Source organism: Leucopleurus acutus (genome assembly GCF_964270905.1).
Source record: "Leucopleurus acutus genome assembly, chromosome: 11".
NCBI lineage: Eukaryota > Metazoa > Chordata > Mammalia > Artiodactyla > Delphinidae > Leucopleurus > Leucopleurus acutus.
In genome coordinates, this window is record NC_139152.1 from 92,508,550 (window position 1) to 92,533,734 (window position 25,185).

General features: G+C 52.4%; 1 protein-coding gene across 1 annotated transcript; it reads right to left on the minus strand.

Annotated features, from left to right (window-relative positions):
- Positions 1-7,090: 7,090 nt before the first annotated feature.
- Positions 7,091-17,648, minus strand: TXN2 (thioredoxin 2). Its single transcript, XM_082849559.1, has 4 exons — positions 17,578-17,648; positions 16,836-17,098; positions 14,880-15,003; positions 7,091-7,975 (listed from the first exon to the last, which is right to left on the minus strand). Exons 2-4 carry the CDS (start codon positions 17,096-17,098, stop codon positions 7,862-7,864), a joined length of 501 nt encoding a protein of 166 aa, XP_082705685.1. The 5' UTR covers positions 17,578-17,648; the 3' UTR covers positions 7,091-7,861.
- Positions 17,649-25,185: the final 7,537 nt, after the last annotated feature.

Below are 25,185 nucleotides of genomic sequence, written 5' to 3' on the forward strand. Positions count from 1 at the left end.
TCCCTGGCAGTCCAATGGTTAAGACTCCACACTCCCATTGCAGGGGGCACGGGTTTGATCCCTGGCCAAGGAACTAAGATCCCACACACTGCACAGCCTGACCAAAAAAAGAAAAAGGTTGCTTTGGACTTGGGGCATCTCAGAAATGTCAGAATTTGGGACATGGAAATTTTTCTTTTTAATAAACTTATTTATTTATTATTTTTGGCTGTGCTGGGTCTTTGTTGCTGCACGCGGGCTTTCTCTAGTTGCGGCGAGCAGGGGCTACTCTGTTGTGGTTCGAGGGCTTCTCACTGCAGTGGCTTCTCTTGTTGTGGAGCACGGGCTCTAGGCGCACGGGCTTCAGTAGTTGTGGCTCGCAGGCTCAGTAGTTGTGGCTTGCGGGCTCTAGAGCGCAGGCTCAGTAGTTGTGGGCATGGGCTTAGTTGCTCCATGGCCTGTGGCATCTTCCCAAACCAGGGATTGAACCCGTGTCCCCTACAATGGCAGGCGGATTCCTAACCAATGCGCCACCAGGGAAGTTCCAGGGCTTGGAACTTTCTAAGGCAAAGGTGGCAGAGACTAAAAGGTGGCTGGAGGTGGGTCAGGTCTGATGACATTCTTGCTGCTCGGCCTCTCCTCTCCCAAAGTAAACCAGCAGGTGAGAGGTGCCGGTGGAGGGCTCCAGCCCAGGTTTCAGGCCTGGGGACACGCCTTCCGAGCTCCCAGCCACCATAAAATGCTCCCTTTGACCTGGGAGTCCCACATCTATAAAATTTAAAGGAAGAAATGAGCTCTGTGTCCAAACATGTTCATTCTGGCCTTATTTATAATGGATAAAAAAATTAACTGAAAACTCCCTAAATATTGGACCATGGGGGAAAGGTTAAGGGTGTGACCCTCGCTGAGTGACGTCCCCTGGCTGGGGATACACTAAAGGGTGGTCATGGGAATGCAGAGAGCCGCAGCTGTGGGGTGGTGGGAAGGCTGTACAGGAGGAGAGCAAGGGACACGAGAGTCAGATTGTCTGGTTTACATCCTGGTTCTGCCCCTTCCCAGCTGTGTGACCTAAGGCTGTAACTAAAGCCCTCTGTGCTTCAGTTTCCTCATCCATAAACTAGAGCTCATAATAGGACCTACCTCCTAGGATTATGTGAGCACTGAAGGAGTTAATACACAGAGTGTTTGCGACAGTGTCTAGAACCCCTCGGTGTTAGTCACTACTGTTAAACTATGTAAAACAGGCTGTTATGGGCTGAGTTGTGTCTCCCCAAATTCATCTGTTGAGGCCCTAACTCCCAGGACCTTAGGATGTGACTTTCTCTAGCACAGAAAAAAAAAAAAAGAATGTGACTGTAGTTGGAGATGCAGCCTTTATAGAGGTAATTAAGTTAAAATGACCTGATCCAATATGACTGGTAGCCTTATAAGAAAAGAAAATTGGGATACACAAACAGACATGAGGGATGCACACACAGAAGAAAGACCTTGGGAGGACAGAGTGAGAAGGCAGCCGTCTGCAAGCCAAGGAGAGAGGCCCCAGGAAACAACCCTGCTGACACCTTGATCTTGGACTTCTCACCTCCAGAACTGTGAGAAATAAGTTTATGTTGTTTAATCTACCCAGTCTGTGGTACTTTGTTAGGCAGCCCTAGCACACTAATGCACATGCCTAGAAAATTTTAACATGATACTTACCACATAACAGCTCTATGTTCTAACATTACATTTATTATCGCATGTCAGTCTCTCAACCATGAGGAGGTTATGTACTATCCCCCCATTTCAGAGATGAAGAAAACTGAGGCTTGGCTAGTGAGGGGGAGGGCTAGGATTGGAACCAGGTCTATGTGACTCCAAGACCCCATTCAAAGCCTGGCTCCATCCCCCTTGGTGGGGCCCCACTCAGCCCCTTCCATCCCCAGCTTTCCTCCTTGGACAGATAGATCATGTACTTTCCCACCTCTGTGCCTTTGCACATGCTGTTCCCTCTGCCTGGAATGCTCTTCCTACTGCTTGCCTCTCGGGCTAACTCCTATTCAATTCTCCTAAACAATACCATTTATTTATTTATTCATTTACTTAGGCTGCTCCAGGTCTTAGTTGCCGCATGTGGGATCTTCATTGCGGCATGCGGGATCTGTAGTTGTGGCATGTGGGACCTTTAGTTGTGGCATGCAGACTCTTAGTTGTTGCATGTGGAATCTTAGTTGTGGCATGCATGCGGGCTCTAGTTCCCTGACCAGGGATCGAACCCAGGCCCGCTGCATTGGAAACACAGAGTCTGACCCACTGGACCACCAGGGAAGTCCCAACAAAACCTTTCTTGAACCTCACTTCCTCTCAATGCTTTACCTGACAGCCCTGCAGATTTGCTCCTTTTCAGGGCTTCCAATCATTCTGTGCTTTATCTTCGAGAAGGTAAATGTTACTTGTTTCTACTGTGGCGTTTATACTTTACATTGTATCCATGTGCTTGCTGTAAGCTTCTTGTGGGGGGGTGGCTACATTGTATCCATGTGCTTGCTGTAAGCTTCTTGAGGGCGGGGGCTACATTGTATCCATGTGCTTGCTGTAAGCTTCTTGGGGGTGGTGGTGGCTACATTGTATCCATGTGCTTGCTGTAAGCTTCTTGAGGGCGGGGGCTGTGTCCTCCTCTGCTTTGACTTCTAACTCCTAGCACCAGGCAGCCCAGAGAGGCATCCACACACACTGGCTGGCTGAGGTTAGGGGGTGGAGCTGCCATGCTGGGACTGGAGAGGATATTCCAGCCTTAGCAGTAGGTCCTAAGCAAAGCAATCTTCCGCCTCCTGCCCGGGGACTGGGTGGGGGAGGTAGATGAAAGAGACGCCCAAAGTCCCCACTCTTGGCATGAGAACAGGGGTCCTATGACCCCCCCTGGGGGTAGCACAGTGGCAAAGGGAGAGGTAGAGGGGTTGGGTCGGGCCACCGCACCCTCCTTTCCCAGGGTGTGTCCTGGGCACATCACACCACCTCTCTGGGCCTCAGTTTCCTCATATGTGAAATGGTAACAAGAGTTGCTACCTCAGGTGGGTGCTGGGGGCTTAGATGTGGGTGGCACACCTGGCAGGGTGGGACACAAAGGAACCGATGCCGGATTGCCTGCTTGCCGGATACTGAGACACGCAGCGGACCACAGACGGACAGCTACTTGCCTGTGGGCAGCCGGGATGCCGGCTAAAGGTGGGGAACCAGCTCAGTCAGAAATCAGCAACTGTGTAACAGTGGCACCCTTGCTCACAAAAGGTGCTCCCATCCGTGGCTGTGTGGGGACAGCTGGCTCAGAGGCTGAGCGAGAGGGCAGTCAGACGTGGCCGGGAGGCATGGAGAACAGGGGACCAGACTCAGGGTGAATTCCAGTGGGCATTCTCCAAGGGTGAGGTCACCACCTAGCTCCCCAGGCTGCCAGAGCCACAGGCACCACTGAGCCGAGCTCTAGAGCAGGAGGGGGTGGAGGTGGGGTCAGAGCCAGGACACAGAGCCAAATAAATACAAGACCCACAGCCTGGCACCGCGACCGGCCCCTCCCATTGTGAGGTGCTGGCGTTCTTATCTCGGGAAATCTGGTGTTTCCTGTTTAAGATGTAGCTTAGAGTTGGGGGAAGCTGAGGGGAGGGGAAAAGCAAAGCAAAGGACATTTCTCAAGAGCCTGCTGGGTATGGCAGCAGGTCTAATCCTCAGGATGACCTCATTCCGTGGTGAATGTTATTAGCCCCACTTTGCAGATGGTGCAAGCGGGGCTCAAAATGGTGGAAAACTTTGCCCCAAAGACAAAATGGTACAGCTAATGGGCAAGAACACAGAGACTTCGGAATCAAACACATCTGAGCTCAGGTCTGAGCTCTGACGCCTGTTCATGCCGAGTTACTTAAGCCCTCTTGGCCTCAGTTTCCTCATCTGTAAAATGGTGGTAATGATAGCCCCTACCTCCTTGGGTGGCTGTGAGGGCTCGGTGAGATGGCACAGGTGACACACACTCAGCGAGCGCCAGCCACCATCATCCCCATTTTGCTGATGTGACAACTGAGCCTCAGAATGGTGATGCCCACCACTGGTGGGTGGCAAGTTCAGGGTCTGAACCCAGATATGATGCTTCCGGCCCTACTTACACCACTGTGGACTGACTGATGGTGGCCCCCAGCTTCCAAAAGGCTGTCAGGAGGTGGCTGAAGAGGGGAGGCTCCCAGATTTCCGGCAGAGACATGGAAGCCAGCCTGGGGACTGGGGTTCAGGGTCACGCCTGCAGCCGGTGTTCCAGGCAGCGGAGAGGAACTGCGGCAGCATGCCTGGAAGCCCGGCTTGTCCACAGCATCCTGCCCTCCGCCGACATTGTTCTCTGGACCCTCTCAGCCCAGGGGCTGAACATTAGGGGTTTCCGGCAGCCTGGCCAAACTACCTTCACTTTCCGGAGAAGCCTTCGCCAGACAGCTGGGGTAGGGGCTGAGCTGGCCCCGAGCCCCGAGCCCCAGGCAGGGCGTGCTGGGAAGGGCACTGGCGCGGCCCCAATAACATGCCCTTGACCTCAGGTCCTGACCCTGGAGACTGCCCTTCTCAGAGACACGGCTGCCCTCCTCGCTCCCGCTCCTGGAGCCCAGGGAAGAAAAGGCCGTGACTCGTCTTCATTTCAGGGTTGGCTGAAGTCAGGGCACTCGGCTTCAGGTCCTCGTCACAAACATTCTGCAACCTGGGCAAGCCTCCGCCTCCCTGTGCCCTTCTGAGAGCCTAGAAGTTACCCCAGGCCCCCTCGCGCTCTGACATTCGTTTAGGGTGACCTACTGCCCTTTGCTCTGTTGTCTTAGAGCGTGAGCTTCTTGGGGCTGTGGTCAGTTTCCCTCCCATGTTCATCGGCGTAGAGGGAACCCACAGTAGTGACCACCGTTCTTCCATCCAAATGTTTCTAAGACCTGCTAAGGCTCCTTGGTAGTGAGCATTCCCATCCGGAACAGGGTCTCGGCCATTCCGCTGATGTCACTCAGCGCTGTTTCCTCATCTGTGTAATGGGGAGAACTGCCTGGCAGGGGAGCTGTAGGGGTCACAGGAGAGAACATAAACTCTACAAACTGAAGCTTCCACCTCTGGCCACCCCCCCCCCCGCCTCCGGATCAACTGGATAGACTTGGTATTACGAGAATAAGTGTACAGAAGCCACACCCCAGGACTTCTCGGGGCTGAGGGGGAGCCCGTGGCTGTGCCCCCTTTCCTGGGCTTTGCACGTATCTGTGCTTCAGAGGGGAGGGGGGTGTCCCCTTGACCCCAGCAGAGCTGCCAGGCCCCACAGCTGCACTGCCAACCCCTCTTCCACAGGCCCAGGAGCCCGAGGCACCCAGAGGGCAACGGTGGGGCCGACGATGCAGAGGCAGCGGTGTCCTGGTGAGATCAGCGCCGTGGAATTAGTCAGACGGGATCACCCTGAGGATTCTGCACTCACAGCCAGTGACTCATGCCGCGTCCAGCCTCACAGGCGGAGAAGCCAGCTGAGGCGGCACCATCGCACCTCGCCCCGCAGCACACCTTTTAAGGAGAGGGCGCTCCGGGCAGCTCAGAGGCCTTTGCCAGCCCTTCTCCACACCTGCCCGGGGCGGGTACAGGGGCCAGACCCCCACCCGGGTTCAAATCCGGCATTGGCACGTTTCAGACGTGACCTTGGGCAAGTCAAGTTCCTGGAACCGGTGGCTTCACTTGTAACGTGGAAATAATTCTTGCCTCGCAAGAGAAGAGAGGAACTAAAGGAGGCAGCGTGTATGCAAAGCGCTTGGCAGTGGGCAGCTGTGAAGGAGCGGCAGAGGACAGCGGGAACGGCCGGGCTCGGGAGTCGGGCGGCCCGGCTCTGAATTCTCGTCCCAACCCTTACCCGCTGGGCGTCTCTGAGTTACCCAACTCTGCATCAGTGCCTTTTCTATAACATGAGCTGAAGTTGCCTGCCTTGCCAGCCTGCAGTGAGATTAGGATCACACGCTACCTTCCGTAAGGCGGCGGGGGAGGTGCAGGCGCAGGGCCAGCCCAGGTGCCTGTGGACTTCCTGTCTTGGACAACATCCCCACCCTCCCTGAGTGTGTGTCGTGCGTGAACGGGAGCGATGATCAGTGCTTGCCTTGTGGGGCTGCCTGGGGGGGGGAGGGGGCACGGTGCTTAGAACAGGGCCTGGCACCCAGGAAGTACCCTCTACGTACTGGCTGTTCTTATTCATCTTACACACGGCTCTTGGCCTTTCTCCACGAATGCCAGCTGCTGGTTTCCTTCCCTTCCTCATGCCTGTGACAGAGCCCAGGCCTGCGGCCTTCCAGAAGCCACAGGCCCTGCTTCTGAGCCAACTCCGCCCTCTGGCGCCAGTCACAGCAGCCTTCCCAAGGCAGTCCTGGGGCCGCCCCCTCAAAGACCCTGCGGTAACACAGGCAGTTCCAATAGGGACACCAAGGACACTGAGAAGAGTGCACACAGCACCCCAGGGCCAAAGGGAAGGGTGCCGGGATACCCCTGCCGCCTGGCACCCAGTGAGCGGGCATCTGAGCTGGGCAAGTGAGCCAAAGGGCAGCTTGGCCACATGAGGAAGAAGAGGGGTGGGCTTTCCCAGCTGGTAAGCCTGGTGTGCCTGACACCCTCCTCCACGGGCCAAGGCGGGGCTGGGAACAAGAAGGGGCAGACAGCCTGGCCCTGAGGCCTCGGAGTTCCTGTGCGCACACACACAGGAAGGACAGCCCACCTCCCAATGGGCTGGGGTGGGGAGAGGGGCAGGCCAGGCTTCTGCAGGAGTGTGGGCCTGTCAGCAGAAGAGGCCCCCTGAGGATCAGTTATAAGAGCTCAGGCTGCAGAGGCAACCACCTCTGGGTAGAAACCTGGGCTCTGTACCCTGACAGCCTCTGTGTCCTCATCTGCATAATGGGGACAACAGACACCCCTCTGCCTTACTTGTATGTAAAGGCGTCTTCAGAACAGTTGCCACCACTGAAACCGGTATTAGTCACAGGAGGAGCTGGTCGAGGGCAAGAGGGTTGTGGGAGTCAGAGGAGAAAACAGGGGCAGAGCCTGGGAAGGGGCCACGGTGCTCCCAGGGCCCAGACAGAATGGAAGCCGTCGACAGTGCAAACCCTAGTTTTATTGGTCCAGTTCTTTCCGTGAAGTCTCCTGCTCGGTGAACCGAAGGGCCAGATGATGGTAAAGGAGGGTAGTGTCTCGAGCCTTTCAGAGGCAAGGGTTTGCAGGATGCCCCCAGCCCAACACATGTCCGCTGCCCCGGCGCCTGGGAGGAAAGAGGGAGGTGGCTCTTTGGGGGCTGGGGGTGGGGGGTGGACACGGTAAGCTAGTGCAGGGCCCAGGGTCTGTTCTTCACAGTGGGAGGTAGACGGGACCACATAAAGTTCTTTATTACAGACCTACAAAAAAATGAAGGAATTATGTATATTACTCTCACTTGTTTGGGTTTCTTTTTTCCTTCTTCTTCTTTTTACAAAACAGCAGCAGGAAAGAAAAATGCAGGAGGCAGATGAGCCAGGCACCAGGGTTCAGATCAGAAGGGAGCAGGGAGACCAAGCCGTTACTGCAGGCTGGCCCCGGGACTCTGTCCCTGCAACCTGGAAGCGTGGCGACCAGCCCTAGAGGGAGCAGACAGAGAATGGGTGGGGAGACGTCTGTCCCAGCTCGGCGGCGGCACTGCTCCTTGGGCAGCCACCCTGGCGGTCAGCTGGGTTGGGAGCACTTGAGGCTCCTGTGTTTGGAGGCCTGGTCTCCAAAGCACGGGCCCACGGGGGCCAGACAGAGGGAGGAGGCGGGAAGGGCCAGCACAGAAGGGCTGTGAGTGCTATCGGGGTCCCCACGGGAACACGGGGCCCAGGCGGGAGGGGCAGTCAGCACGCTTCCCTGCTTGTCAGCCAATCAGCTTCTTCAGGAAGGCCTCCAGCTGGTCCTCATCCTTGATGCCCACGAACTTGTCCACCACGTCCCCATTCTTGATGGCCAGCACGGTGGGCACAGCTGACACCTAGGTGGAGGGGACAAAGGAGGCCAAGTCACTCAGAGGTGAGCTCCTCTTGACCGTTATTCCCAAGCTGTGGGGAGAGGGCTGGTGGTTCAGGCAGGGCAGTGACTGCCCAAAGCCACGGGTGGGCCCCCTTCCCTTTGTGCAGGGGTACGGCAGGGCCTGCAGGTCCGCTCCTGGAGAAACTTTTCCACTGTGGGCTCCCAGCAGTACCCTTCCTCCCCCAACTGTGTGCCTGACTCACTGTCCCAGTGGTTTGGCTGGAATGACAGGAGAGATTAAAATAACCCGTGCAGCTGCAGGCCAGAGCTGTGGGCAGGGAGGAGCTGAGGGGCTAAGAGAACCGCCCCGAGGGGCGGCCTGGCACACGGGGATCAGGAGAATCGGAATCCTGGCCTTGCCACTCATTAGCTGGGCACCTTGGCCGGGTCACGCCAACTTCAGAGCCTTGGCGCCCTCTTCTGTGAAATGGGGATGAGTTTCTATGGTGCAGGTCTAGGACAGGGATTAAAGATTTGGATATAAAGCTGAGTAGTCAGGAACTCACGCTCTGGGGCCGGCTGAGCCAATCTCAGGCGGTTCTGGGTGAGCCATTTCATCACTCTAAGTGTCCGTGTTCTCATCAGCAGATGGAGATACTACTGGGGCTTATATTAGCGGGCACAGGGGCTGAGCGGGCTAATCTCTGCAAAGTCTCAGCACAGCGCCCTGCACTTGGCACGGTGCCCGGCACACAGTGGGCACTCAACAAATGAAGGCCACAGAGGGCACATCACAAAAGGAAAACCCAGGGCCCCGCGCAACCTCGTTCAGCTCCACGCCACGATGGTTAACAGGCTCCAGAAATTCAATGACTCACACTGGGCAGTGTGGGAGGAGGGGCTCAGCCTTGTGAACCTAAATTTATTTTTTAGGGGGGTTGGACATTCTTGGCCTGTGAAGCATTTTCTCAAGCTCCCCCAGGGGACCTGTACAGATCACGTGGTATGTAAATGAGGCCCAAGACCTGCTCTGGCATCGCGCATTCTGCTGCCTGGGCTCCCCACCTGGCATTGATGGCATTTGAAAAAACTATATAAACAGAACAAAATAAACACAGACTTTTCTAACACACAAGTTAACTACAAAGTAACTTGTAGTTACTTTGTAACTACAAAGTAGTTACATTTACAGTTACATTTGTAGCGATTTCTACAAACATACCAGTTCTTCACGTGTCCTGAGTGCTGTCCTGCCCATGAGTCACCCTGGGAAGCCAGGCCTAAGATTTGGAACGTTCTGACTGTGCATATGTCAGTTACAAAACAGAAGCGCAGGCCTGACCCGCCCAGTCTCAGTATGTGGCAGGCTGTGCACCTCTCTTCTAACGGGCTTTGGGGACAAACACAACAGGTAAGATGACAAGAGTCCCTGTCCCTGTTAGTGCCTTCAGGTGCCCTCAAGGCTGCCCTGGGGCTGCTGTTGGTGGCAGCTGACATGCTTCCCAGAGGCAATGTGCAGGCAGACCCACCTGGTGGTGGGCTGACCACCACACGTGCCCCTGCTCATGGCGCCACCACTGGCTCCATCCTTTGCGCCCCTGGCACGTGTGATAGCACAAAGTGCAAGGCTTAGCACATGACTGCCCCGTCTGCAGGCCCAGAAGGGGTCCTTCCAGGATGCAGTCCCTGGAGGCGCCCCCGGGCCCGCACATGCAGTCTCCTGCGCCCTCTACTGGTCTGTGGAGGCAGCGGCCTCACATCCGGCAGCTCTGAACTGAGGCCCAAGGCTCAGGCACGAACTGCTCCACTTCGCCCATGCTGGATCCCATGCTGTCCTGTGCTTCTTTAACTGAGGTAAAACTGTATCTCAGTGTCTGAGCAGTGGTCTAATTGTTTTTACCGTCCCCCCTCTGAGCAGGACGCTGTGCTCACTGAGGTGGCTTGGAGTAGACTCAGTTCTTCTCCAGAATTCTAGATGATTCCCTTTACAATCGCATTTGTGTAAACTCACACGTGTGCTTACACACGCACAGACCATGCTGTAGTTGGGTGTACAGCAGACACACTGCAACTGTATTTTCATGACAACCAAAATCTAGTCATTACTGATCAAGGGAGTTCTTTGAGGTTTGAGCCTAGATATACAGACAGACAGAGAGACAGAGAGACAGACAGACAGACAGACACACACACACACACACACACACACACAGAGTCATGGGCCTGTGAGAAGCTGGATTTTCTAGGACACTTCAGGGATACCTGGGCTGTGACTGGACTTCCCTCACCCCCAAGGAGGAGGATGTGGCTTTGCTGACCCTGAGTCTGGTTCACAAATCTGAAGGGCTAGTGCCTGTAAAGACTGCCTTAAATGGAAGTGCACAGGTCCCTGGCACATTCTTCTGGAAAGGCAATGTAAGTGTAAGGGGATCGCGGTGGGGCGAGAATTCAGCTCCCCTCTCAATTCTGGTGCCACTGAGGGAACCAAGAGGCCGGAGGAGGGATGAAAAGATGCGCTAAGATGCGCTGAGCTCCTGCTCGTGAAGCCACCTGGAGGCTTCCATGCTTGGCTGAAGGCCCCGGGAACTCAGGAGGCGTAGGGGTGTGCGTGTGTGTCCTCCCACCAACCTGCAGCCCCCCAGCCCACACTGCCACTGAGCTTGGTGTCCCTGCCTGGCCTTCTCCCGTCTCACCCCAATTTCCTCCATTTGTGAAATGCAAAGGACCTCCCGAGGGACAGGCGGACGGGCACAGTGCTAGTTGTCACAGGAGACTGGTGACCTCCTCCTCGGCCAATTGCAGAACACAAAGGAAAAGGTCACTGTCACCCCGGCAGCCACATACAGGTGCTTTTTACGTGTCAGGGACAACCCGGACCATTTGTGTGTGCTGGCTCATCAACTCCTGCCTCAACGTGGGCTCATTTTACAGATGAGAAGACTGAGGCTCAAAGGCTGAGTGACTAAGTGATAGGGCTGGAATTTGAAACAAGATCTGTGTGACGGTGCTGTCGTGACATCAAACTACATTATACCTCGGCCCAAGAGCAAGGGATTGGAGATAAAAACATTGAGTCCCAGCAGGGCAGGGAGGGATGTGTGGGGAAGCATTAAAAGGATCTCATGCTTCAAATGAGAAAGGCCAAATGCTTTGTAGAAGCTTTTGGATATAGGAGGGTTCTTGGAAAAACTATTACTGAAAGAATCGAATCCAACTATGTAACATCCTGGAGAAGGCAAAACTACGGATAGTAAGATCAGTGGCTGCCAGGAGTTCAGGCGGAGAGGCGGGGAGAGGTCAAGCAGAGAGGATTTTAGGATGGTGAAACTCTTCTGTGTGAGACGGTAACGGTGGATACGTGTCATTATCCACTTGTCCAAACCCACTCGCTGACGGCACCTCCCCTAGAAGGCCAGCCCAGAGCTTCAGGGCTTTTGCTCCTCGATGTTGGGTCCTGGACTCCCAGCAGTGGCGTCACCTGGAAGCTTGTTAGAAATGCAGAATTTTGGACCCTTCTCGGACCCACTGTATCATAATCTGCTTTTTAACAATATCCCAGGTCATACTCATGTTTGAAAGTGCTGATTTAGAAAACTTTCAAAATAAGGGAATATGGTAATGACGGAAGTACTGTGCATTCCAGCTATGCGTTATTTCAATAATACTGAAATACTATTCAATGAACTGTCTATGAGGATATGTAGACCATTAAAAATTCAAATAAAAAATTCAAATGAGGTACCCCAAATATTGACAGTGGTTTGTTTCTATGCTAAGATTATTGCTACTTGGTTGTTTTTATAATGTTGTTTAAAGGGCATTCTCTGTAAGATGAGAACTAAAAGGATGAAACTCCAAGTGTGAGGCGAGCAGCAGAAGCCCCAGAAGCAAGCATGAAGGTCCGCAGCCTGATCCGCTCTCTCCTCAGGGTCTGAACGACTGGGGGGCACCCAGCAGAGGACCTGAGGCGACGGGGAGCAGAGAGCTCTTCACTCCGCCAAGCCAAGCGGTGCAGAGTGGGAGGGACCCCAAGGCCCCGGGCCACTTTCCCTTCCCTCTCCTTTGGGAGATGGTGAAATGCTAGGGTGGACAGTTGACTGAAGCATAGAGTGTGGAGGGAGGGGAAGAGGAACCTGTGTGAGGAGGAAGACTCACCCTGAGGGTGTGTGCTGGGCTTGGGGGTGGCAGGAGAGCTTGGGAAGAATTATACTCCCTGAATAACTTAAAGCAGTCTCTCCAAGTCCACCCGCCATTCGGAAAAGGCCTTCAGGCTTCGGAGGAAGCTGTCCCAGGAGGCACTATGGATCTCTTAGCTGAAACTTCTTCCTCAGACTCTCTTCAAAACAACAGGTGTGAAGGAAGGAAGGAAGGAAGGAAAGGGGTCGGGGAGGGGTCAGGAAGAATCCCCACTGGAGCTTCCTAAACCCTGCAATGACATCAGCCCAGGACCTGGCAAAACCAGGAGGCCAGGTCCAGGGGACGTGGGCCCAGCAGCCTTGAGGAATTTCTACATGACGCCGTACTATGTGGACAGTGGACGGAGGGAGAAGACCCTGCAAGAGGACCTCTCCCCCACCACACACTTCCCAGGCGTAACCACAGGGCTTCAGGGCCCGGCCGTACATCACCTGGAATGCAGGCTCCCTGGAATGCAGGTGGGGTGGTCTTGGGGATTCTCACCACCCGTGTGGCCACAGCTGGAGGAACTGGGTTCTTCTTTTTTGTATCCTTACAGCTACTCCAGTTGCTGAGACACGGTGCTCAGGATGTGTTGGCCTAAGTTCCACTGCCTGACGCTGAAGCTCAGGAGGGAGGGAGCCTGGAGCCTGCCCATCACCCTGGGGTGCCCAGAAGCTCCAGCCCTAAGCTCACACCGGAAGACCACACCCTCACTCCCACAGCTGCCGTGGGTCTCTGGGGGAGGGAGGGGCAAGCAGTGAAAGCTAGGGGCCCCTAAATGGTCAGACAAGTACCCCCTTGACTGGGCAATCAGTGGGAGAGCTTTTGAAAACAAAAACAAAAAAAGTACAATTCACTGCTTCCCTCGAGCCCTTGTAAGCGGCCCCCCGGTCACCCAGTGCCATGGATAGTCTCACTTTGGTGATATCCCCCCAACCACCTGCAGCCGTCATCTGTGGCTCTGCCTGCCCAGCATCTTTTTCCTTTGCCTCTGGTCAGCGCAGCCGGCTTTTCCTTTGAGTGACCGCCCCCAGCCCCAGCTCCGTGGGCAGCCACCCTATTCTCACCCCCGCCCCCATCCCTTTCCTGCCACAGGGACTGGCTGGAGGATGGGCATCTCTACTTTGCCTGGTCTAGAGAGAGTCGAACCTGGACTTCCAAACTCTGAGAAAGAGAGATGCCACCTCTTTCCGTCACTTATTACCAGGGAGGGATGTAGTTCACTCTGGCCAGATCTAGATGTTTCAAGAGAACCAGAAATCAGGACGTTCCCGTAAAATCTTCTGAGTTTTAAATAACAGCATCTGATTCAGCATTAAAAAAAAAAACAAACAAAAACACTTTGAGGGCCAGACCAATCAAGCTAGTGAGCCAGATGTGGCCCACAGGCCACCAGGGGCGACCCTGGCTCCGGAATAATGCCATCCAGGCCCCTTCCAACTGGGCGGCAGTCGGCCTTCCCAGCTGGCTGTCCTCTCACCGCTTGCTCGGCCCTTCACCGTGGCCATCCAGCCACAAGGGACCGCTCCCCTTTCTCCAACTACAAAGTGGCCTCCGAGGCCCAGAGGACGCTCCGCATCCCACGCATCTCCTGCCCCTCTTCCTCTGGCAAGCCCTGCTCCAGGCACACAGGCCCTGATGTTCTGTGCGCAAACGTGTGTGACCCTGACCTCAGGGCTTTTGCAAAGGATGTCTGCTCCGCTGGATCGCTCTTCGAAGAGCAGCACGGTTCGGTCCTTACTCCCTCCAGGTCTTCGCTCAGCTGTCAGCTTCTCAGCGAGGCCTTCCCGAGCCCGCCCTTTAAAAAAGGAAACCCTCCCCAGCCCTGTGCCCAGCACTCCCACCCCCCCTCCTGATTTCTTTTTCTCCACGGCACTTATTATCTAAAGCAGGGATCAGCGAACGGTGGCCCACGAGCCAAACCTGCTGCCCGCTGCCTGTTTTCGTGAATGAAGTTTTACCCGCACGCGGCCATGCCCATTTGTTTAGATGCTTTCTACGGCTGCTCTCGTGCTACAAGACAGGTGAGTATTGCAACAGAGACCAATGCCCGGCAAAGCCTCAAACATGTACACCTCGTCCTTCAGAGAACAAGCTTGTGGATGCCCAACCTAAAATACTAGCATGCAGGCTCCACAAAGGCAGGGATTCTGTCAGCTCTGTTCACTGCCACATCCTCACCACCAAGTAACAGCCCTGGCCTCGAAGGGACTCTGAACACATGTCTGCTGAAGGAACGCACGAACCAGTCAGGCACAGAACAGCTCATGTCTCTGTGTCTGCTGTGCTCTTGGCCCTGCCTTCTTCTCCGTGCATCCTTCACGGCTCTGCTCAGAGGGTCCCTCTACCGTGACACATTCCCCATCCCCTTTACTCCCCCACCCCAACCCCGGGGACAAGGAGCTCATCTTAGTTGCGCCAGAATCATGTACACCTGGCACACCGTAGGGCTCACAGATGGATGGATGAATCCATGAATGAGGGAGGGCATCAACTTCCCAAGATTCCGAGAAAAACCTGGTGTTTGTGGTCACACATCCCACTGCCTAAAGGCGGTGAAGAGAGACAGGAGGCTCAGAGGACCAAGGGAGTCACATCTGAAGTGCTCTGAACCCCTGAGAGCTCTAGAAAGAATCAAGACACCCCCTTACTGGCTTCCTGGTGGCCCCCAAGACGTCTCCAGCTATCCTGTGGCCGCAAGCACCCCCACACCAGTTGCCCTGTGGCCGTCCCCTGCCGAAACATACCTCATACTCTATGGCGAGGTCTGTGTGGTCGTCGATATCCACCTTGGCCATCACCACCTTTCCATGCTGCTTGGCCACCATCTTCTCTAACCTTGGCCCCAGGATCTTGCAGGGACCACACCACCTCGGAAGGGGAAGGAGAAGCATCTCGTCACAAAAGCGCTCGCCAGTCAGTCTACGGTTTCCCAGGACCTTCCCTTGACCCACATCTTTCCGAGGGACTGTCTGGCCTCATCACCTCTGCTTACAGTGTTTGGATATTAACCTGTAATGCTGACATGCCAGGTAACTCCAGGAGACTCTGCAATTGGGAAATTTTTACAGGTCCTGGATTCCTAAAACACGGGCCTCATCCTAAGACTCTTAGAAAGGTTATTTCACGTATTTCACTATATCTAAAAGAAATACACTGTCATATAGATGAACACGGGATTTGAAGTTAAAAGGTTTAGGTTCAAAGACAGGCTCCTGCCAACCAGCTGACTGTTCTGAAGCTTCAGTTTCCTCATTTGAAAGCGAGACTCTGGATCTAGAAGCTATGATGAGAAATCAATTAAGACAATGTGGATAAACATGCTTTGTAAGCTGCAGAGTTACTTCAAACACCTCACGGACTCGGAACTAAGGGAACTGAAACTGGTAGCTAGGGAGTATCTACGACTGCCAGCCACTGTGCCAGGACCTTCTCAGCTTCTACTACACAGAACCCGCAACCCTGCAAAGGAAAAGAAAACATCTTCCTAAGAAACTGAGGCCCAAACAAGTTACGAGACTTGTGCAAGGTCTGGGACTGCATCCAAGGTTGTGTTCCAAGTGTCTTCTTTTAGCCCCAGGTTACCCTGTGATCCCCCAGGCCCTCTGTCAACTGCCGTCACTGCACTAACACAGGTGTTCCCCTCTAGATGGTAAGCCTAGACTGTCATCTCTAAGTACGTGCCACTAAGGACAGTGCCTGGCACTGAATGAACAAACTCACCCCCTGCCTCCTTTATGGGGAAGAAGATAAGGCATCACCCTACTTTTCATCCATTTTAGAAGCCTTCTCCGGTATGCTCATCAGACCAGGAGGGCAGGACAGCTCTGCCTTTCACGAACCCCCGACTGGTGACTCCTATTTCATTCTCAGCCTTTAAACCCTTTGCATTCAGAGATTTTAATGAACTCACAACACCTAAAAACCCAGTCTGCAAGACCTTATCTCCTATCAAAGTGAAGAGAGGGAGGCAGAAGGACACCACATGGCCCGCCCAAGGCAACACAGTGAGTCAGAGAAAGAATGGGAAAGAAAGCAAAAGAATCTGTCAGTGGTTTGGTTTGCGCAAAAGGCCTTCCAACTTCTAACTCTGGCTTCTTTCAGGATGCCCCATTCTGAGGGGTTTGTCCAGTAGTTTTGGAGTCAGGCGTCTAGCCAGGCCTCAAAGGTCCGGAAATGAAGGCCAGGCCAACAATCGGAAGGCCACAGACATTTAAATATCCCTAAAACAAACTCACACAGCACTGGAAAGAAACTCCTGCCCATCCCCTGCATGCCTGGGCACCACTGCGGTGGCACTGATAACTTTTTGCCAGCCCTTCCCAGGTTAGGTGGCAAGATGTTAAAATAAAATCAACTCTCTAACGGGCCAGGAACTGGGATACACCACAAGTCAGATGATGCTGGAGTCATATTTTTCCTGCTTTGGTCCAAGCTGAAGATGACCGGGGCCATTCGGGCAGTGAGATACACAACGTAAGTGTTTCGCAGCACCGATCACAGTGAGTTCTGAAGATTGTTTACTAGTTTGTCTCCTGCCAAACTATACTTAATCTTTGAGAGAAGGGATTGGGTCTCATCAATCTTTGGAATGAGTCTACGTATGAGAAGAATCAAATGTAGCACTGAGACATAGCAGGCTCTCAATAAACAAATACCTGAACGAGTGATACCCCAGTCCTCTGCCAACTCCCAGGACTCACTGTGCATGGAAATCCACAACCACTGGCGTCTCACTGTTGACAACTCGGTCTTGAAAGTCTGGTCCATCCTGGATGTTAAAGGTCGTGGTACAGACTCTGGTGGTGTGTATTGACCGGGCTTGGCTGGGTGTTACTGTCAGGTTACTGGGACTGCGCTGTGGGGTCTGCAGGGCCCTGGACGCACGGGGTGCCCACCGACTCTGAGAGGGCTCCGTGCAGATGACGGAGGCCAGGAACCTCCTCAGGAGAAGCCGCTGAGCCATCTGTGAGGGCAAGAGGCAGGAAGAGTAGGGGCAGTCAATACACCATTAAAAGAGATGTATACGGGAAACTCCGAGGCTCAGGTAAATCGTGACATGTCCAAAATAACCCAATTATTAAATGAGAATCAACGCTGGAACCCATGGCGGTCTGAGAAGTCCTTACTCTATCGATTACTTTTTTTCAAAGTGTTTTAATGGGAAATTTAGGACAAAGGGGGTGGCTGTCAAAGGATCAGGAAAGAGGAACCGCAACAATTCAAGGAGGAACGAAGAGGCACGGGGTAGGAGGGGGGAACTAAAAAAGGAGGAACGTGTGTGTGGAAGGAACTGGACGCCACCAGGGACCCCGGCTCCCCGGATAGCAAGTTCCCCCAGCCCAAGGTCTCTGTCCGCTCGGCCGCCGGCCCGCACAGGAGCGCGCCAGCAGAGTGCCTCAGCCGCCTTGACACCACCTCGCGCCACCCCCACGGGCCTCCTACCTCCCTGCAGCGAGAGCGGAGGCATGCACAGCGCGGCCCTCCCCACCGGTCAAGGGCACTCCTGTTGTCACTTCCTCAGGGGAGGGCCTTAAGCGTCACTTCCGGGCACAGGCTACCTAGAGCAAGCCTTTCTGCAACGTGACGGGAGGCGGGGGCCAAGCCTCAGTTAGGAATCGGAAGAGAAGGGCTGTTGGAGGGAGAGACCGGAAGAGGGGCGGGCCCTTAGGGAAGGGACCGGCGAGAGGGGCGGGTCCTCAGGAGGAGGGACCGGAAGAGGCCGGCGGGCCCCAGAGGAGGGTCCGGAAGAGGAGGTGAAGGAGGAGGGAGCGACAGGGAGGTACTAGTTGGAGAAGAAGGGCGGGAGGGAGGGCTGGTTCTGGAGTTTGCAAACTCTTGTTGCGGTATATGCCAGCCAGCATCGCACCCCTTTGTCTCATTGTCTCAGTGCGGCTTCGGAGCAACAAGAGGACGCTTTGTGGCCCTTGTCTGTCACTTGCGACTGTGTAACCTCGTGGTTTCGGGCAAGTCACCATGCTGCTGGGGGCTTCTGTTTCCCAATACGTGACATAAATGGCTGGGCTTGTCCCCCACCCAGGCTCCTCAAGCTTGTCTCTTTGGAGTGCTGGGGAACTGGGCCCGGACAAGTTGCCAGATGGTGGTAGTACTTGGAGGGCCTGCCTTTGAGGCCCCACAGAAAGTGTGGTGACCTGTGAACCTGCTTGGGCCTGGGCCTTGCTTTCACACCCATTGTCACTGCCATGGACAACAGGGGTCCAGGCACCTGTGTGTCCCAGGCTGGTGTCACAGTCACCCCTTGTCTCCCCTGCACCCTGTACCTTACCTTACAACCATTCCTGACCTGTTCTATGAATACATCAATGCCTTTTCCTTCCTCCTTGCCTTTGCTTAATTTGAAATGCTTTTTACTCTGTCCACTTGGTAGAGCACTTACTCATCACCTCTTCTTTGAGCAGCGTTAATTGCCTCCTTCTCTCCGGTGCTTTGTTCATGGTTCTTAGTAACACAGTGCATAGTGTCTGTCTCTTCCACGAGACCATGTGCTTCCTGTGAGTAGAGATTTGTAGCTTTGACACATCTCCATATGCCCAGCACCAACCTGATACAGTGCCTGGCTCACAGAGGATGTTCCATAGATGCTAATTAAACCAAGTATCTTTTGATATCCCAGGGAGCAGTTTATAGTCTGAGAGGTTACAGGACTTGTCCAGGGTCATGAGGCAGGTAAATTGGCAGAGCCCTATCTCACACCTCCACTCCAGCCAGTGGGAATCACAGAACCATAGTTCACCTAAATGTCTCTCCCATCCCTGCGCTTTGCACTTGCTACTCCCTACAACTGGAAGGCTTTTCCCTCTACTGTCCATCTGAGAAAATGCTACCAGGTACCAGATGAGGCATCGTCTCTGGAGACACAAACCTGATCCTCCTCGAGCAGGGGTAGATTCCGTCCACTGAGCTTCCACAGCCCCTGTGTGTCTATCAGTCACCAGACTCAGTACCCTGGACTGTTACAGTTTCTTTATTCCTCACTCACTATAAGCACCTGGGGGTCTGTGTCTCTCCATTGCTTACTTGGGAGGCAGCTATGCTCACCACTCTATCACCAGTGCGTCAATGCTTACTTTGGGGCTTGGAGCGTCGTAATAGGTGCTCAGTGATTATTTGTTCCGTGAACAAAGAGCAGGCACCCAAATCACATCTTTGACTCCAAATCCTACTTCCCCCACCACATTGCATGGGCCCATTGTGCCCTTCCAAAATCATTGCCATGTTTTTCTCCAGCTCATCTTGGCCACATTGTGCTGTTATTTGTCCTCTGTCCAACTGGCAGGTTCACTGCCTCACTCCCCAGGCAGGCAGGGCCACAGCCACAGCTGTGCAGGGACCTTCCTCTGGAATGGGGCGATGGACTCCTTGGAACAGGTTCACATCCCCTGCTCAGCCTTCCACTAAATAGAGTTCCTCATCCATCACAGACAGGAGACCAGGGGAGGGCGTGGGCAGGCATGGTCTCCTCCACCTTGTCTGACCTCTTCCTTTTGCCAATGCCCCGGCCTAGGACTGGAGCCAACAGTGGTGATCCACAGTGGGACACCGGTGCCCTTGCCTCTCCTGAGGTCAGTGTCCTTTGGTGCAGCTGTTCCTGCTAATGCCAGATGCCATGTGGCAGGGGCACTCCCACCCTGCCTCCTTCCATTTCGGTTTTCCTGTGTCTCCAGTGCTTTCTCTTTCAGAGCCTCCGATTAACCCTGTTTAGCATTTTCACAGCATTTTCTGGAAGGCCGATTTCCCTGATTAATTCACATTCCAAATTCCAGAGGAGGACCAGTCCTGTTTATCCATAGTCCATAGTCACTTCACCTCTGCTGACCTCAGGCTTCTCAGCTGAGAAATGGGAAGAATGACGCCTTCCTCATAGAGGGCTGTGAGGTTGCAGGAAGGACGGAGCACAGGGCCTGCCATGTTGTTAGTGCCTGGTGAGAGTGAAGGCATATCCTTCCCACCTGCAGGGCGAGAACCTGCGAGAAGGCTGCACTCACAGTAGACCGCAGAGGGTCTCCTCAGCTCTATGGTGGCTCATCTGCCCAGCCAGAGCTGACCTGGCCTGGCTCCGGCTCAGTTACAAGGCAGGCTCAGGGCACAGGTGCGAGGGGAGGGAAGGAAGCCAGGACTGGCAGCCTGAGCTAGGGTAAAGCTTCTGCTACCTCTTACTTACTTATTTATTGCAGTGTTTTTCAGCCTGCGTGACGTGAGCCACCAGTGGGTTTGAGAAATCAATTTACTGAGTTATGATCAGCTTTTAAAAAAATAATCAGAATTGTCAGAGTATGTTGCATGTTATAAGTATTATTTTGTGAAATATTTGTTAGTGTTATGTATATATATATAGCTGTGTGTCCTAGGTTGTGATAAAGAATGTATTTCTTACTGTGGATCATGGTCAAAGGGTTTGAAAGCTACTGATCTACTGAAGAGTTACCAGACATCTGACACTGTTCCAAACACCCGATGTATTAACTCATTTAATCCTACAACGCTGTGAGGTTGTTACTGTTACAGCCCCCATCTTATGGATAGAGAAACTGAGACACATAGAGGATAAGTAGCTTGTCCAGGGTCACCCAGATAGTAGGAGGTGGAAGCTTAAAGTTGTACTTTAGATCCCCAGCAAGGATCTGATTTGACCCTAGGCTGCTGCCGTTTTCCCACCAACCTCTAGGGCCAGCCAGCCAATCTAGGCCACCAGAGGGCAATGTGGGGCTCAAACCCTTGCAGTTGGTGGCAGGGCAGGCAGCAGCGATTTTCAGCTGTGGCTGTAAGCGGAGGTGCCCACATGGTGGCAGTGTGGTCTCACAGCCTCCTCCAGGGCAAGCCAGGCCACTAGCTGGGCACAGTCCTGGGATCCCAGCTCCCTCAAGTCTGCAGGGGACAGGGCTGTGGGATGGGTACATTTCAGTGACCATGTGTCTGAGGATTTCACGGCTGGAGGAAGGCACCTTCAAAAAACCCAGAGGGGGGCTTCCCTGGTGGCGCAGTGGTTAAGAATCCACCTGCCAATGCCCGGGACATGGCTTCGAGCCCTGGTCTGGGAAGAACCCACATGCTGCGGAGCAACTAAGCCCGTGTGCCACAACTACTGAGCCTGCGCTGTAGAGCCCGTGAGCCACAACTACTGAGCCCACGTGCCACAACTACTGAGCCCGTGCGCCTAGAGCCCGTGCTCTGCAACAAGAGAAGCCACTGCAGTGAGAAGCCCGCACACCACAACGAGGGTAGCCCCCAGCCCCCGCTCTCCGCAACTAGAGAAAGACCGTGTGCAGCAACGAAGACCCAACGCAGCCAAAAATAGGTAAATTCATTTAAAATTTTATTTTAAAAAATGTAATTGAGAGTAAATATAAACATGAAAAATTAAAAAACAACAACAACACAGAATTCCCTGGTGGTCCAGTGGTTAAGACTCTGTGCTTTCACTGCCGAGGGCCCGGGTTTGATCCCTGGTCAGGAAACTAAGATCCCACTAAGCCATGTGGGGCGGCCATTAAAAAACAAAAGAGGGAGAGAGATGGTGGGCCACGTGTAAGCTGCCAGTGAGTTTCTCTTCAAGAGGTAATGCTCCTAGAGCAGGGGGCCTGTTAGGGACGGGGCCGCACAGCAGGAGGTGAGCGGCGGGCAAGGAGCGAAGCTTCACCTGCCGCTCCCCATCTCCCCCTTCTCCCCACCCCCACCCCCACCCCCATCCGTGGAAAAACTGTCCTCCACGAAACCGGTCCCTGGTGCCAAAAAGGTTGGAGAGCGCTGTCCCGGAGTATCTTTGTTTTCAGTTCCCATCTTGATAGCAATTGCTGCTTTTTGTGGTTTGTTTTGAAACACTGTTGCAGGACAATTGGAACCATGATTTACGTTGTGCAATTCAAGAAGCTGGTTTCCTGTGTTTCATGTTCCGCCGTGTTTCCAGCAATTGCACAATGTGTTCGCCGTGTTGCCAGCAATTGCACAATGTCCCCTCACCCCTTTCTGAACATAAAGACTTGGCACTGGAACAGTGACGTGACCCTCGACTCCTAGATTGGCGCTGCTCCCTCCTGGGACGGTAGATCCGAGTGTCATGGCTGTGATGTAGGGGGGCATATGCTGTCATCTCCCTGGCCGCCGCCAGTGCCCTCAGTAGACACATGCGGGCCGGGGCACCAGGGCACCGGGGCTCATTCCGGGTCCCGCCCCCTGTTGGGGTGAGGCTCCTCACGTGTTCCCACCTGGTTGGGTCCTGGTGGCTCAGATTCTGCTGGGCAAAGTCTCGCAGCTGCGAGAGGCTGGCGGAGGTACCCACAGAAGGACCTTTCCTCTTGGCCAAATGCCTTTGCCTCCCTCACCCTTCGGAGCTCTCCTGCTCCCATCCTTGAATAGGGGCAGATATGGGGTAGAAAAATGAGCCCTGGTCCAGAACTGGAACTATATACTTCCTCACTAGCTCTGCCCCTAACCCACTGAGTGCCCTTGAGCACATCTGTCCACCCTTCTTGCATTGTTCCTTAGCTGTATGAGGCTCCACCAGTGCTTACTCTGCAGAAGGATTAAGAACTTTCGTAATAATGAAATCACGGCCAGCACATCTGTGGTCCTGAACACATGCCTCCCGAATGTTCTAGCACTTTTCACATTTCAACTCATCGTATCCTCACAGTAAGCAAAATACTGTCATTAGTCACATTTTACAGCAAAATACTGTTACACTTGCATTTTACATTTTACCTGAGAGAAACTGAGGTCATGAAAGGATAAATAACTTACCCTAGATCATGAATCAAGCAGGTGGCAGGGCCGAGACTCACCCAGGCAGACTGGCCCCAGGAGGTGTATGTATGCTTAACAACTTAGCTCTACTATGTCTTTCATATTATCTTTAAATAAAAATTAATGTGTAAATACTCTTTGAAAAGGTTACCCTTTAATGTAAATATTTGGTCTTTTTTTTTTTTTTTTTTGGCCACACCACGCAGCCTGCGGGATCTTAGTTCTCTGACCAGGGATCAAACCTGGACGCCAGGCAGTCCAGGCAGAGAATGCCGAGTCCTAACCACTGGACCGCCAGGGAATTCCCTGTAAATATTTGGTCTTATTATAGGCTTCACCTGGTGGTGCAAATCTCAGACTTGTGCTGGGAAGACATGTCTCAGGTGTGTTGGCATTAGATTGGTGGAGCCCAGATTGGTGAACACATGGGCTTTGGAGTCAGATGGACCTGGATCGGAATCTTGGCTCTGCCACTCACATGCAGTATTGATGTAACCCATCTAAGGCTTGGTTTTCTCATCTGTAAAATGGGGCTTGCAGTATGTACCTCAGATGTCGTTTATAAATGTGCAAATCAAGTTTTAGAAAAGTGACTTACCAAGGGCACATGGCTAGTTAGAGGCAAGGGCAGGCCCATCTCAGATCATTTGACCACAGTCCTAAGTTTTTCCCACTGACCTACAAGGATGTGGTGGGGCTAGGTCTGATGTTAAGTGTATTTGTCTTTAGTTTGTGAAAGTGTCACTGCCAAAAGTTACAGTGAAGTCCAGTGAATAAAAGTGACTTAGTTTCCTGAGCCTTTGCTTCTTTATGTATTATTGGACTTATAATAATACTTACCAATATCCTAGGGTTATTGTGAAGAATTAAATGGGGTAGTGCAAGTAAAGAGCTCATAGTAAGCGCTCTTAGATTTCAATCTTGAAATTTATTGAGGCTTGCTTTATGGCCCACCCTGTGGTGTGTCTGTGAATGTACCATGGGCACTTGAAAAGAATATCTATTCTATAGTTGCTCTGTGGCATGTTCTCTAAATGTCAGTGAGGTCAAGGTGGTTGACAGATGTTGTTTAGATTCTCTGTGTCTTTATTGATTTTTCAGTCTAGCTATCCTATCAGTTGTTGAGAGAGGGTTGTTAAAATCAAGTATGATTGTGAATTTATTTCTCCCTTTAAGTCTGTCTGCTTTTAACTTTCCTTTTAAGTCTGTCAATTTTTGCTTCATCTATTTTGAAGCTTTGTTATTAGGCGCCTACACCTTCATGATTGTTTATCTTCCTAATGTATTGACCGTGTTTTCATCTTGAAATGTCTCTCTTTAACTCTGGCAATACTCTTTTGTCTTGAAGTTTACTTTATCTGCTATTTATAGAACCATTCCAACCTTCTTGTGATTGCTGTTTGTCTGATATATCTTTTTCAATCTTTTTACTGTCAGCCTACCTGTGATTATATATATAAGTGCATCTCTTATAGACAGCATATAGTTGGGTCTGGCGTTTTTACACAGCTTGACAATCTCCACCTTTTAAATGGAATGTTTAGTTTGCTTACAATTAACATAATTATTGATATGTTTTGATTTAGGTCAACTATTAGTTTTCAAGTATTTGCGTTTTCTGTTTGTTCTGTGTGTCTTTTGTTCTTCTGGTCTTCCTTTCCACAGTTTGCGTTGATTGAATATGTATTTTTAGAATTCCATTTTAATTTATCCATTGGTGTTTTTTAGCTATACCTCTTTGCATTACATTTAGCAGCTACTCTAGGGATTATAGTGTACATCCTTAATTTTCCATAGTTAATACTGTACACATAAAATAATGTAAGAACCTTGCAACTAGATTGGCCCATTTACCATCCTTTCCTGTCTTTTATGCTGTTTTCTCATATGTGCTACATCTACAGGCTAAGAACCCTATAATATAATATTGATGTTTCTGCTTTAAACTGTCATATATATATTTTAAAGAAATTATGATGAAAATACAATCTTTAATATTTACCCATATATTTGCCCTTTCCGGTGCTCTTCAGTTCTTGAAGAGACCCAGGTTTTCATCTGATATCATTTCCTTTCAGCCTGAATAACTTATTTTAGCCTTTGTTATAGTTTATATATGCTGGAAATCAGTTCTCTGCATTTTAGTTGATCTAAAAATGTCTTTATTTGCTTTAATTCTTGAAGAATAATTAATTAGATATGGCATTATGAGTGATGGGGTTTTTTTTTTCCATTTGTGTTAGCAATTTAAAGGCCTCCTTTCACTGTCTTCTGGTTTCCATTGTTTCCAAT